This window comes from Panthera pardus, unplaced genomic scaffold (assembly GCF_024362965.1).
Source record: "Panthera pardus isolate Hobbes unplaced genomic scaffold, ASM2436296v1 HiC_scaffold_6, whole genome shotgun sequence".
Classification (NCBI taxonomy): domain Eukaryota; kingdom Metazoa; phylum Chordata; class Mammalia; order Carnivora; family Felidae; genus Panthera; species Panthera pardus.
This window is the reverse complement of record NW_026526991.1, coordinates 17,748,443-17,762,005: the sequence shown is the minus strand read 5'-3', so window position 1 is coordinate 17,762,005 and position 13,563 is coordinate 17,748,443. Positions and strand designations below refer to the sequence as shown.

The window sequence follows — 13,563 nt, the reverse complement described above, 5'->3', positions numbered from 1 at the left end:
TCATTGGGGGATTTGACCCATGTGGTAGTTTCCTCGGGGAAGGCATGCTTGTTCTCAGATCTGATGAACGGCTGGGAGTTAGCAAAGACCTGTGGTTAGGTAATTAAAGAGACTGAAAAAAGGCTAACGGCTGGGCTGTAGAGACGGAGGGCAGGTTTGGGTGAGATAAAGAGGTAGAAGGACCAAAGAGGGTCTTGTAGAAAGAGGATAAGGAAGCTGAGAGGCGGAGTAACTGGACAGTCTGGTCACTGATCGAGCCTGGGTTTGACTGAAGTCGACGCTGTGCAATGGATGCACATTCACAGGACTTTGCCTCTGTAATGACCTCCTCTTGCTCCTTTCCTCTTTGAAAATTGCCAAATTTCGCTCTACTAGATTGGTTTCTCAGCATAAAAACGTGCTATCGTAATTTCCTTCTTAGATAAAACTAAACAAAACACCCTCCTTGATCCTATGTTGCTCTTCAGCTACTTTCCCTCTTTTGTGTTTTTATACCAAAACTCCTTCAAAGAGTTGGCAGTCCTTACTACCTTCATGTCCTTTTTTCTGTTTCTGGTTGAGCGTCCTCTAATTAGGCTTTGTTTCCTCCATCGTTTTCATAAAAATCAACAACGACTGACTTCCATGGCTCGGTTTGTATCTTGTCGTTATTTCTCATCTAGTGGGTCTTCCTCCTTCGGGGAGCATTTCTTCACTGGCCTCTGAGACACCACATTCTCTTGGTTTCTCTCCCACCTCCCTCCAGTTTCTTCTCAGGCTCCTTTGCTGGCCCCTTCTCCTCCTTTGCACTTTGCGTTCCTGGACCATCTTCATTTCCTTAAATATATTAACTCCCTGGGTAACTTCATCTAGTCCCACCTGTGAAGGTTAATTTTATGGTGCCCCGTCGTTTGACCAAACACCAGTGTAGATGGTTGCTGTGAACGTACTCTCTGATGTGATTAACGCTGAAAACAGTAGACTTTGAGGGAAGCAGATTATCCTTCATAACATGAGTGGGCTTCATCCAATCAGTTGAAGTCCTTCAGAGAAAAGACCGAGGCCTCCTGCAGAGAAAGGAAGTGAGATTGCCTTTGGACTCAACACCGCAACATTAGGACCACTGGCCTTCCCAGCCTGTTGGCCTGTCCAGTAGGTTTAGGACTTGCTAGTCCTAAATATCAAATATCTCTTCTCACCTCCTAATCCAAGCCTTCGTTGTCTCTGGCTCGGACCACAACAGCGATCTCCCAGCGGGTCTGTGTTTCTCCTAAGTCCCTACCCACCCTAGTCAATACCACACACAGCAGAGCAATCCTTCTAAGATACAAACTAGCTGATTTCCATCTCCTTGCTTGTGACACTTTGGCTTCTTATTACATTTACAATGAGATCCAAAGTCCTATGGCCTTTGGGTTCTGACCTCTGGCTACGCCTCTGGCTTCACTACCTGCCATTTTCTTCCTTGTTCACTGAGCTTTAGACACACTGCTTGCTTCACAGTTCTTCAGACAAGTCAAGCAGGCTTCCAGCTTAGGGCTTTAGTACTTCTTGTTTTCTTCTTCCTCTCCTTCCCCTTCTCCTCCTTCTCCTTCTTCTTCTTCTCTTCCTTCTCTTCTTCTTCCTCCCCCTCCTCCTCCTTTTTAAAAGATTCTTATTTTTAAGAACTCTCTACGCCCAACATTGGGGCTTGAATTTACAACCCGAGATTAAGAGTCCCATGCTTCACCCACTGAGCAAACCAGGGCCCCCTAGTACTTCCTGTTCCTCTGCTTAGAAAGATTCCCCCCCCCCACCCCCCATAAATCTTGCTCCCTCCTTTCATTCTGGTCTCAGCTCAAGTGCCATATTCTTAGATCTTTCTTGACCTCCCTACCCTACTTTCTTCTTCTTCAGGGTACAAAGAATTCTTTCAAAGCTGTTTTTTTCCCCCCTGTGAAGGGGAACAATGAAATGGGGTAGTAACTATGATGGTTGGGTCCAGGGGATCATGGGAGACTTTTTTTTAAATGTGAAAACTACCATGTGTATGATGTTGGGAATTATCGGGTAGAGAAGAAGAAACTGATGATGCCAGAGAGGGAGGCTAATTTCAGGAATGAAGTTATTGAAGACTGAGAAGGCAAGAAGAGATGAGAATCTGTACACAGGTGGAGTACGCTTCGTTAAATGAGGGTGAAGGCAGGGAGTATGGCAGCTTGGTGGTTGAGTTCTGACTGATTCTGTTTTCTTAAAGAAGAAAGCAAGCAAGTCATGAGTTAATGGCAAGGCGTAGGTATATTAGAGGTTTGACAAAAGGGGAAGAAGTATGAAATATTTACTTTGGAAACTAGGAAAACAAGTATATCAGAGATGTAAAGGACTGCTGGGAAGCTTTGGGGACACATGGAAGTTTGTGGTCTTGACCTTAAAGTGAAATCACTTTTAAGTTCTGTTTTCTCCAGTGGTGTTTTGCTATGTAAGTAGGGTACAGAATATGTGGACAGCTGGGTTTAACAAGGGTGGGCCTTGCCAAGTCAGTACAATTGAGGAGTTTGGACTTTATTTTGAGGGTCCTATAGAGTGACAAGGTTTGAGCGGAGAAGAGTTGAGTGTCAGAAAGATTGTTCTAGCTCAATGTGGTGGTGTGTGTGTGAGAAACTTATTGTAGGAGGAACAATAGTTTAGTGCAATAGGACCCTTGATCTAATACCCCTCATAGATCTGTTTATAGTGTGCTTAGATGACAGTTCAGGAATGGAGAGGGTCTTTTCCAGCATTTTCTGAGTACTTACTATATGTAGCAGGTTCTGGGAAGACAAGATAAGTCAAACAAGGGTTTGCCTTCCTAAAGCCCTCTTGGATATACATGATTTATAATGATTTTTAGGTATTTGGGATCTCAGAATAGGGACAGAGCTATCAACACTGGGTGGGAATCAGGGAAGCCCTCCCAGAGGAGATGACATTTCAGATGAGCTTTGAAGGAATAGGCCTTAGGGAGGGTAGACTATTTTAGGCAGGGAATAACACGAGCTCAGTCAAGAGATGTAAGACATATGTCTGAAACAAATGCTGCGCGATGAGAAATGGTGGGAGATGAGGTACTTCTTCCACTGCCCGGAAACTAAATATAACTAAGGAGTTGGAGTTCTCTCTATTTTGTGACAAGGGTAAGGCATCTGGCCCCTTAATTGCAGCAAGAAAGGTTTGAAAGAAACATGAAGGTTTTTTTTTTTTTTTAAAGTGGCGATTTGTTTAACTTAAAAAAAACTACATGGAGCTACTCTACGTATTTGTGCTATAATTTGCTCACTTAAGAACAGTGTGAAGTTAAAATGCCTTATCTAGCCTTTTCTGGTATGCTATTCGAAGATACTAACTATGGCAACGCTGACCTGTCATATAAGGATCATAAAAATCAGTCCTTATCGCTTGCGTTTAGTACATTATTTCAAGTGAAATGATTTTAAAGTCCATCTCTATCTTGACCTTTGAAAGAAGCTGTAGGTTCTATACATCACAGGAATGAGGAGTTTATGTGCCTGGTTCATGGGACATTATCGTGTCGATTAACTGAGCTAAGGCATAGAAGACAGTTAACAGAGGTGGGCACAGCAGCCAGGAGGAAATGTTGTTTTCCACCTGGGAGCCCTGGCTTCTTTCCCTCTCCTTCGCTCCTTGTTTCCTGGACACCTGTGCTAGACCCATACTCTGTTCTAAGGACCCCAGAACAGGTGAGGCACACACTTAGGCAAACAACTACCATGCAAGGAGAGTACCTCCATTCATGTGCGTCGTGAGTGTGTGTATGTGTGTTTGCACAAGTGCATGTGTGTTCACCAAGCCTCCAACCGTGCCTTGGAATGAACTCAAAGGAGGGAACTGTGGTTGCCTGCCACCTCAGAGACGGTGTGGTTTCTCGCAGCCTTCAAAAACCAACAACCCTTTCACCCCTGTGTGCTTCAGTCGGCCAATATCCAAAGCGGTGGGAGAGACATTCATTCATTCATTCATTTATTTATTCAGCAAATATTCCTACTTCCCTACTGATCCAAGGTGCTGAGTAAGAATAGGAGTAAGAGCAGGAAGTATGAGAGAGCATGGCTCACTTGGGCAGCTGCAGGTGGCTTGGCATGACTGGAGTTAAATATGCTGTTTTCCCTAAAACAAACGTGACAACCCAAAACCTGAGTGGGTTAAGGAGGAAGGACGTAAGGGGAAGTTATGTGTTGGTGAGAATTTGTCACTTTTCAGGATTAGTCAGAATGGACTAGATGTTTCTTTTAAAAGCCTGGTAATTTCCTTTAGAGAACTGCCAGACTGACAAGTCCATTATGCTAGGGCAAAGGGTCCCAGACTTTGCTGTTCACTAGAATCACCCAGGGAGTTAAAAACAAAAACAAAATCCCCTCGGATGCCCGCCCGGGTCACACCTAATACCCATTCACCCAGAATGTCTGGGGGTGGGAGTGAGGCGTGGGTGTTCTTCAAGATCCTCTCGTGATCACAATGGGCAGCAAAGTTCCCGAGTCACTGCCTTAGGGGACGGTCCAGTTTTGCTTAATTAAAACACACTTGTCTCTGTGCTCTGGTTCCAAACATTCTTACGTTGTTTTTGCTCTTTCCTTGGGTTGGGGGCGCTCTGAGCAGGAAGAGGATGTGGTGTCACCCAATTAGGAGGTCTCGCTTCGCTAAGCCCGTTGGCGTAGTCGCCAGGGCTGCACCGGAGTGGATTTCTGCTTTGTCATTCTGACTCTGGCGGCCCGGCCGCCCGCTCCGAGCAGGGCGTGGCTTCTCGTGGCGGCGGGGAGCCCGCCACCCTTCCCCTCGGTTCGCAGCAGTCCCTCGCAGTGTCTCCGCAGTGCCTCCGAGCGGAAGGTGGGGGGCCGCCCTCCAGAAGAGCCTGGTGGCCCGGCGCTCCCCTTCACGTAAGCGGTGGGGACCCAGAAACCCGGGTAGGGCTGCGAGCCTCTGGGCTGCGAGGCTGGGGACGTGGGCAGCCGTCTGTCGGGTGCGCTTCGAACCCCGGAAAGGGATGTTTTAAGGTGTGTCTGAGTAGGGGTGAAGCTTGGTGTAAGGCGGTGCTCTTGCGGGCCGCGTTCATTGTGTCGCGTGGGTCGGTGGAAGCCGAGCCTGGGCTGGGGAGAGACCGGCCGGCCCTTGTCGGCTGGTGGCTTCCTTCCGCTCGCCCTCTGTAGAGACAGTGTGCAGAAACGTGAGAAAATGGGTGTTTGTAGCGTTTCCTACTGTACGAGTGTCGGAATGTAGATGACAATGTGACGAATAGATCGACAGATCCTCCACAGCACTAAAGGAGTATAATAATTTAAAGATGTCTCTTAAGAAATTGTCGCACCATTTAATCCCCGGAAATCCCGAGTTGGCAAAATGTCCGTACCTCCCTATTTACAGTTGGGGAAACCGAGGCTCAGAATCACGTGACTTGCCCCAGGCTCTTCAACGCGACAGCGGCGAGTAGGACCCAGGGCTGGTCTCGCTGTATCGGGCGTACAGGGTTACAGGCGTGCACGGCACTGCCTGGGTTTGAACCCTGGCTCTGCTCTGACGACCTAGCTGCTTTGAACTCGGGCACGTTAGCTTTTCCGTGCCGGCTCTGCCCGTGTGTGAGACGGGCCGGACGGGACCTACTTGCAAAGAGTAGCTGTGAAGATTGAGTGTTGGTAATGTGCAAAGCATCGCAGAAGTGCTAGCTGCCATTGTTGTCAAGCAGCAGCGCTTCTGAGTTGGTGTGATTTTTGTGTCATGAATGGGCCGGATGATGTTAGAGTAACTGGAGTCTATTTTTAATTCTATCATTGACTCACTGCCTACCTGAGTTCACCCGTTTGTAAAATTGGGCCATTAGCTCCCGGTGTGTCAAGCAGGGTGTTGCTGTATGGCTTCAAGGTTCTGAAATGAAAGAAAGCACCCTAAGAGGGCAGAGTGTTCCTAATTTTGCCTCGTGGTTTCAAATTTCAAAGAAACCTGGGAAGTTGGCTTTTGGCATTCTATATAAATGCAGAGTTCAAAGGCAGATTAAATTGGGAGGCGTTTTATAGAAGTGGAGATGACTGTCTTAAGCCTCCTTTGCGAGGCTTCTCTGCATTGGGGATTTACCGGGATTTGGGGCGTCTGGTCCGGCGAGGCCGCCAGGATTTGAGCGCGGCGGGACCTCGGGTGCGGGAGCCGGCCGGGGACCCTGCGGCCGGCGCGCGCAGGTGTGCGGGGAGAGGGGCCCGGGCCCCGGGCCGCGGCAGGGGGCGGCGCGGTCGGGGACGCGGAAGCCCCGCCCCCGCCGTGCACTTCCCGCCGCGGCCCGGGGCGGCGAGACTGACCCGCGCCCCTCTCTGCTTTTGTGCCGCAGAGGACGCCAGGGGCCTGGAGAGAGCGCTCTCGGAGCTGACCTCGGAAACCGACGTGCCGGTGGTGTTTGTGAAGCGGCGAAAGATAGGAGGCCATGGTCCGACCCTGAAGGTAGGGGGGTGGGGGCGCGGGGGACATTAAAGTTCTCTACCCGCCGGTCCCGGGAGGGAGCTCCTGGAGCCCACCGTGCTCGCGGCCCTCCTTTCGGGGCCAGGGTGGATGTGTGAACGAACCTCCAAACGGAGCGCGTCCTTAAAAACGACAAAGAAGCAGTAGGGGCCAGCTCACGTGTTAATGGAAGTTGATGAGACGGCGGGTAAATTCAGAACTGGGGAGCTTGCAAGGGAATATGTAACTTTTCGTCTTCTAAAATACGCGTTCAGAAAAATTTTCCTTCCCGACTTTCCCTGCCTTTGCCCCTTCTAATCAATCTAAATAACTTAAATTTTAGCAGCAGTGTAAACTGCTGAAAGTGAGCTGTTGGGAGAAGTACTGAGCAAAGGGGATCAGGAAATGCATATCTTCGTCGGTCCCTATCCTCTTTCTCTTTAATTCACTGGGAGGGAAACCCAGAAGCCCCAGGCTCTGGGGAGAGTAACCTGCAAGCTCCTGGAGTGAGTTCATTTCCCTTCTGGTATCTCTTGTAGCCCAGAGTTAACTATTGGGTGGAGGGAAAGGGAGAAAAATCTTTCTTTTGACCAGTGGCAGGCGCGGTGGCAGTCCTCCCTTAGGACCCCGCACCGTGGGGTGGGTGGGTCATGGCTGTGGTCCCCGTGCATGTTGTAGGGGAATACCCGTCGTGCGTGATGTTCTGCATTGAGTGTGGTTGGTTACCCGGTTAGAAAGTCTCATAATCTCATCACCTTGATACATCTGTCTGCTTTAAATTTTGCTGATTATCTTTTTGTCCTTGTCTGTTTGTATCCGTGTAATTCTTAAGAAATGGAACTCCTGCTTGAACATTGCCTTCTTAGAAGTAAACCTGAGGCCTCAGGTTAAATGTAAAAAGTCTACTTAGATGCCTGCACATTTAGGAAGAATATTAACAATTAATTTGCATTTTTATTTACTACCTTTTCTTCTAAAAGAATCTTGTTTACCATTTTTGAAGAATGGGTGATGAAATAGGAAACACAGATAGACTTCAAAGACAAATGGAAAATTCATGGAAAATAATTAAAGGATAAAAAGGCTTTTAGCTTGATTGAAAGTATTAGTCAGACCTTTAGTTTGCAAGTAAAATGAGACAAAGGTCTATTAATATGACTTTCTGTCTGGATTGTTCTGTTTTCTCCACCTGTGTCATAAATTTGCACTTAAAAAGTTATATGGGTATTTGACCTTTATATAAATTCTACAAATGGTTCTGGTTTTAGCATCGTTGGGAGTAAAAAGAATCACTCTTCTTAAAAGCTTTGAACCCACTTTATTGGTATGTACTGATGTTTTCAATCCATTAATCATAGTTAATTTCAGACATTTAATGAGGTCTGGTGCCAAGGTTGAAAAGTATACCACCACGTCATAATTAAAATGAAAAAAAGTTATTTAGCACAGTTTTTAAAGTAAGCTTACCACTCTACTTTGTATTATTTATTTTTGGTTTCTAATGAGTCCTAAGACACAACAAAGTAAGGACCACTGGTTTGAAATGTGTGAATTTCCAGCCAACTGCTGTCCCAATTTGGGGCTAAGTGGTAGGTTCTGAAAATCTTTAGGGAACATTGGGTTTGAGTGGAGAAAAACATTTATTTAGTGGAGAATTGAGTTTATAAGAGTAGTGTTATGATCCTAAAGTTCACACCTTAAAAAAAAAAAAAGGTTAAGATTTTATACTTTAATTGCAAGGTAAATAGGGGAGAGGGAGCTCTTTAAAATGCCTGCTTTTCTTTTCTCCTCTTTTCTTTCTTCCTTTGTCTCTCTTTCCCCTAAATAAACACAGCAGCAGCAGCAGCAAAATCTACCTAGCTGTCACAGTGTCCTATAGAAGACAGGGAATGAGAATCCTGCTTGAAGGCACTTATAAGTCTAGATGACTACCTATAGGAAGCTGAAAGCTTTAAGGAAGTTTGTTTCAGAAATCTAGTCTATGGGCCACCTGCACGGGATGTCTGGAGTGCTTGTTGAATGTGCATGCCTAGGCTTTACCTGAGGTGGTCTTAAGTGAACTTTCTGGAAGGGGCTAGGATCTGCCTTTTAATTTATTTTAAGCAAGTCCCCTCAAGTAATTATTAGGATAAATCTCACATTTGAGACTTACTTTAATGTAGAAGGTAGTTTGGTCAGGGTTGGTTGCTAAATAATTACAATCGGGGAAAACCAAACAAAGTACTACATTTTTTTTTTTTTTTTATGTTTTATTTATTTTGAGGGAGAGCGGGTACGTGCGAGAGCATGAGCAGGGGAGGGAGAGAAGGAGAGAGAGAGAAACCCAAGTAGGCTCCGCACCAGCAGTGCAGAGCCTGTTGTAGGGCTCGAACCCACAATCTGTGAGATCATAACTTGAGCCAAAATCAGAGTCTGACTCCACCTAACAGCGCCACCCAGGTGCCCCCAAAGTACTACTGTTTAATCCCCAAAGGATACGCATTAGAAGATAGCAAATGGTGGTAACTCACCAGGCCACTAACACTTTAAACCTGAATAGAAAAATAGAGAAATATGCTGTCTGTGGCCAGGACTTGAATGTGCAGGTGTGACATTGGAACTAGGGAGCCTACTGAATTCTAAGAACTATGAATAGAATTCCTATGCTCAAAAGTCATCTGGCTTTCATAAACATTTTAGTTCCTTTTTTTCTTCCTTTTTTTTAATGTTTAAAAAAATTTTTTTTTAATGTTTATTTATTTTCGAGAGAGAGAGACAGAGCATGAACAAGGGAGGGGCAGAGAGAGAAGGAGGCACAGAATCTGAAGCAGGCCCCAGGCTCCGAACTGTCAGCACAGAGCTCAGTGCGGGACTTGAACCCACGAGCTATGAGATCATGACCTGAGTCGAAGTCGGACGCCTAACCAACTGAGCCACCAAGGTGCCCCTTAAAGGACTGTTTTGATGCTGGGTCTTGAATTGTCTTATTTTTGAAGTCTTTGTTTTCATGGATAGTTTTCCCACAGGCAGGGGACACTTAACCCTAGTCTGAGCCACTTAACCGACTGAGCCACCCAGGCGCCCCAATGTTTGTTTATTTTTGAGAGAGAGAGAGAGGGAGAGAGAGGGAGAGAACAGAAGATCCAAAGCCGGCTCTGCGCTGACAGCAGAGAGCCTGATGTCAGCCATGCCAGCTAAACCCACTGAACCATGAGATCATGACTTGAGCTGAAGTTGGACGCTTAACCAAATGAGCCACCCAGGCGCCCCATAAACATTTTCGTTCCTAAGGGCAAGATTGCAAGTATTCTTGCAGGGAGCCTTTCTTGTATGTGAGTCAGTGTCTCCAGGATCCCAGAGTTTTGAAACCACTTGTATAAATGCTCGGTGGTGGTATTGAGAGGAAAAGCAAAGTGCATGAAAAAGTGTTTATGGGGATACTAAGTGCAGGACAGAATTAAGACAAGTAGTTTGAGATCATATTCTTGGGAGAGAAGACTAACACTGGCAACACAGGACTTCATTTCTTCAAGGCCATAGTAGGAGAGATGCCAGACGAAAGGCAGTGCCCGGTTAATAGGGAGGTGAATTATGGAGGCAGTTGTAGGAGGAGCTCAGGCCCGTGCAGAGGTTCGGGCCCTGCGGTCCAGGCTCTACGGGTAGACACTAAAAGGCAGGTTTCCTCCTTTGAAGCCTAACTTCTAAAGTTACCAGGAACCAGACTCTTAACTGAGTAGACATCAGGAAATGAGTGGTAATTTAATAACTCCCCAACCATCCCCTTTCTATCTTAATATACTCTACCAAAATTGGCAGAGAACTTCATTTCTTTTGATTCTTTACTCTGACCTGATCCTTCTGGGGAGGCTAGTGGTGTACCTGCTGTGGCCGAGTGGAGCTTAAGGCCCAAGGAGAGGGGAAGAGCACCGACTGGCTGACACTAAGAAGGTCGTGGGGGGAAGGACTAACAAGATTCAAAAGAGGCCTGGATTGTTAGGACCACAAATAAATTTATCTGGGGCTGAATTACGTAGTAAACTTTTTACTAGTTGTGAATCCACGTTGAGACTCCATCTCGCTTCCTTTCACTTGAACTGACAGCATGAACCTCTTTCTTGCTGTTCATGTTCCTTCCACAGCAGTGCTGCTACTCTGGCCTCTCCTGGCTCCTCATGTGCCAGGGCCTGACTGCTTCCCACATACCTGCCCACTGCCTGTAACAGAGGCTTCTGCCCCGGCCTCCCACTTTGGTCTCCCTCCCCTTCTCGTCCCTGTGCTGTTGGGAGTCCTCTTCTGATTGCTGCTTCGCTGCCCCTGGGTCTGCATCCAGGGTAAAGGGCACACTCCTTAGCTTGGCCTTCTGTGTGGCAGGGCCTGGCCCCCCCCTGCTTCTCTGGTTATCTCTTGCTCTGCTCCCTTACCTATCTGCAGTGGGGCTACCATTGCAGCCAGAGTCCCTAAAATTTCTCTCCTCTGTTCTTCATTTCAGTTTCTGGTTTATCTTCCTGTTCTAAGACACTTTTCCAACCGCCTCCCTGTGTTACAGTACAAGGCCAGATTTGCCCATTCTTTCCCTCCGTGCTCCCACAGCACCCCCGAGAATCTTCTCTCTGGAAGAGGAAGAATCCTGCCAATTATAATTTTTTGGCTTACATATCAGCAGTGGAGAGTTAGTCTTCTTTGTGCCTAGGATCCCAGGTCTATATTAGAGTTCAAAAACTATTTAAATGAACATGCCTATTAATGATAATAGCTATCATTTATTGAATGCCTACTCTAAATGCTCTATTGCCTCATTGATTAAATTCTCACAGTAGTCCTCTGCAGAAGGTGGTTTTATCTAGGTTTACAGAGGAGAAAATGGAGGCCCTGGGAATTTAAGGAACATGCCCACATTACACAGCTAGTTTAAGTGGCAGAACCAGGAATGGAATCCAGGCCTGTCTGTGAAATTCACTGTGTGGTACTCATACTTCCCGGCACTTGACTTTGTGTTACAGCTATTGGGATACATGCCTGAGCTCCCCAGTGTGGTCGTGTGCTCATGATTCAGAGCTGAGCCCATGCATATCTCAGTATTTCTAGCATAGCTCTGGCAAATTGGCATTCATTCATTAAATGCTTGCAGAGTGGAACTGCATTCCTCCGTGCCTACTAAATTTACATTCCTTTAGAACAAAAATGACTTATTTTTGTACCTTCTCTGTGTGTGTGTGTAACACTTGGTATGCATTCAATAAATAATTTGTTGAATGACTGGATGATGGTAGGGGCCAAAGGAGACTAACTTCAAGTGAGGTTATTTAGTTACAAGATGTCTGATTTTATGAAGGTGGACTGTCTCTATCTGAGACCAAGACTTAAGATATCCTGGAGAGATTCTAGGCAGCATATAAATGGTTCAGAATTTTAAAGAGCTGTATAACAGCAGCAGCGGCTACCTTCTTTGTTTTATGCAGGTGTGTCAAGGTCAGTTGAGAAGGAAGTCCCATTACATTTATTTAGCTACAGGTACTTTTGAGTACCTGTGTTCTCCACCTCGGGCTAGGCACTGTTTTTGCTATCTGTAACAGAAATCTGTGGGGCAAATGTATATATTTAAAAATATGTTTGTCAACAAATATTTGTATATGATTGTAGAGTGACAGGCAATCTGGGTTGACATCCAATAGACTCACTTTACAAATGAGGAGACTTAGACTCTGAGGAGAATAAGTGGAAACTAATACAGCACTAGTTCTGATTGGAGCCCAGACCTCCAGCGTGAACTCCTTCAAGGCTGCCTTCTTAGAAACCACATACCCTGTGCTTTCCTACCCGTCGTCTATCAAAATAATGCTCCCGGTCATTGCTGACTTCTGAGGTGTGTCCCGAGAGGGTTGGTAATTGCTCTCATAACCTGAAAGGTTCTATTCTCAACTCACACCCTTGTTTACGTTAGCTCTTGAGGCTTGGAAAGTCAGCCAGCACTGGGTTTGTTGGTGTCCGCGAAGCGTGTGCCTTCTGACTACAGAGCGAGGGTGGAGGTTTTGTGTACTCTTACTTCACCAACAATAAAGCCCATGTTATTTGAATAGAACAGTTATTCAGAGCTTCTTTTGGATACTTTTTTTTTTTTAAGAATCTGCTGAAATCCAAGGAACCACTCATGAGAAAAATATAACCGATAATTTTGCATATAAATCTCAGACTCTTTTTTTTTTAAATTTTTTTAACGTTTATTTATTTTTGAGACAGAGAGAGACAGAGCATGAATGGGGGAGGGGCAGAGAGAGAGAGAGGGAGACACAGAATTGGAAGCAGGCTCCAGGCTCTGAGCCGTCAGCCCAGAGCCCGACGCGGAGCTCGAACTCATGGACCGCGAGATCATGACCCGAGCCGAAGTCGGCCGCTTAACCGACTGAGCCACCCAGGCGCCCCAATCTCAGACTCTTAATAGACCCGCTTCAGAATATTTAGTACAGAGGTTTACCTCTTCAAAGTACTATATGCACTCCATTAGTTGAAGACTTCCTAGGTTTTTAAATTGCATTATGTGGCAAGTGCCTTTTCCCTGGTATTAGTTACAGTGGGGATATATTCTTGTATGCCTCCTTGTGGATTTAACCTTTAAAATATTTTTCTTTTCCTAAAACAACATGCAGGAGTGAAGCTACTGGTTTGTATACTTCTTTTTTTCCATTTAGTTTATAATGTTTATTAAACATTTACTATCTTTGGGATGATTGAAGACTTACTAATTACCTACTAAGTATTTGAAAATATTATCCGATCTGTCACATAATTCTCATTCAAAACTTATAGTAGCTTATGGTGTTTAAGTAGTACTATTTCTGCCTTACAAATGAGGAAACCAGACACTGAGCAGTTAAGCAACCTACCTAAGAGAAACCTAGTAACTAATAATAGGTTAAGATTGGAACCCAGGTTTGCCTCCTTCCACTGTCCATGGTTATTTAAAAAATATGTATCTACCTTGATCATGGCAAAGTTTACCTGAAATACTAAAACACCAACTAAAGCAAAAATGTATGCACACAAACATAACCTTGAAGGAAATTAAGATAAAAGAGAAAATATACCTAATGTCCTGCTATTCTGACAAATCAAACTAGTACTTTGATCAGTAAGACTCATCTCATCTAGGGCGCC

At 45.6% G+C, this 13,563-nt stretch overlaps 2 protein-coding genes across 2 annotated transcripts in view; one reads left to right on the top strand and one right to left on the bottom strand.

Moving 5' to 3' along the window:
• Positions 1-3,958: 3,958 nt before the first annotated feature.
• On the bottom strand, positions 3,959-6,420 carry LOC109265224 (translation initiation factor IF-2-like). Its single transcript, XM_019446330.2, has 2 exons — positions 6,079-6,420; positions 3,959-5,153 (listed from the first exon to the last, which is right to left on the bottom strand). The coding sequence occupies exons 1-2, from the start codon at positions 6,418-6,420 to the stop codon at positions 4,653-4,655; spliced, it is 843 nt and encodes a 280-aa protein (XP_019301875.2). The 3' UTR covers positions 3,959-4,652.
• Positions 4,780-13,563, top strand: part of TXNRD1 (thioredoxin reductase 1) — a 71,144-nt gene continuing 62,360 nt past the window's right edge. The window contains exons 1-2 of the mRNA XM_019446641.2: positions 4,780-4,889; positions 6,326-6,435. The gene's annotated coding sequence lies outside the window, so the exon portion shown is untranslated. The remainder of the gene's footprint in view (positions 4,890-6,325; positions 6,436-13,563) is intronic.

Bases quoted from the DNA above. Each gene is read 5' to 3' on its own strand.
- LOC109265224 (XM_019446330.2), bottom strand. From the start codon at position 6,420: ATGGCCTCCTATCTTTCGCCGCTTCACAAACACCACCGGCACGTCGGT. The intron at 5,154-6,078 runs GTAAATCCCCAA...CTGTCTCTACAG, and splicing joins ACCAGACGCCCCAAATCCCG to AGGGCGAGCGGAAGGAAGCC.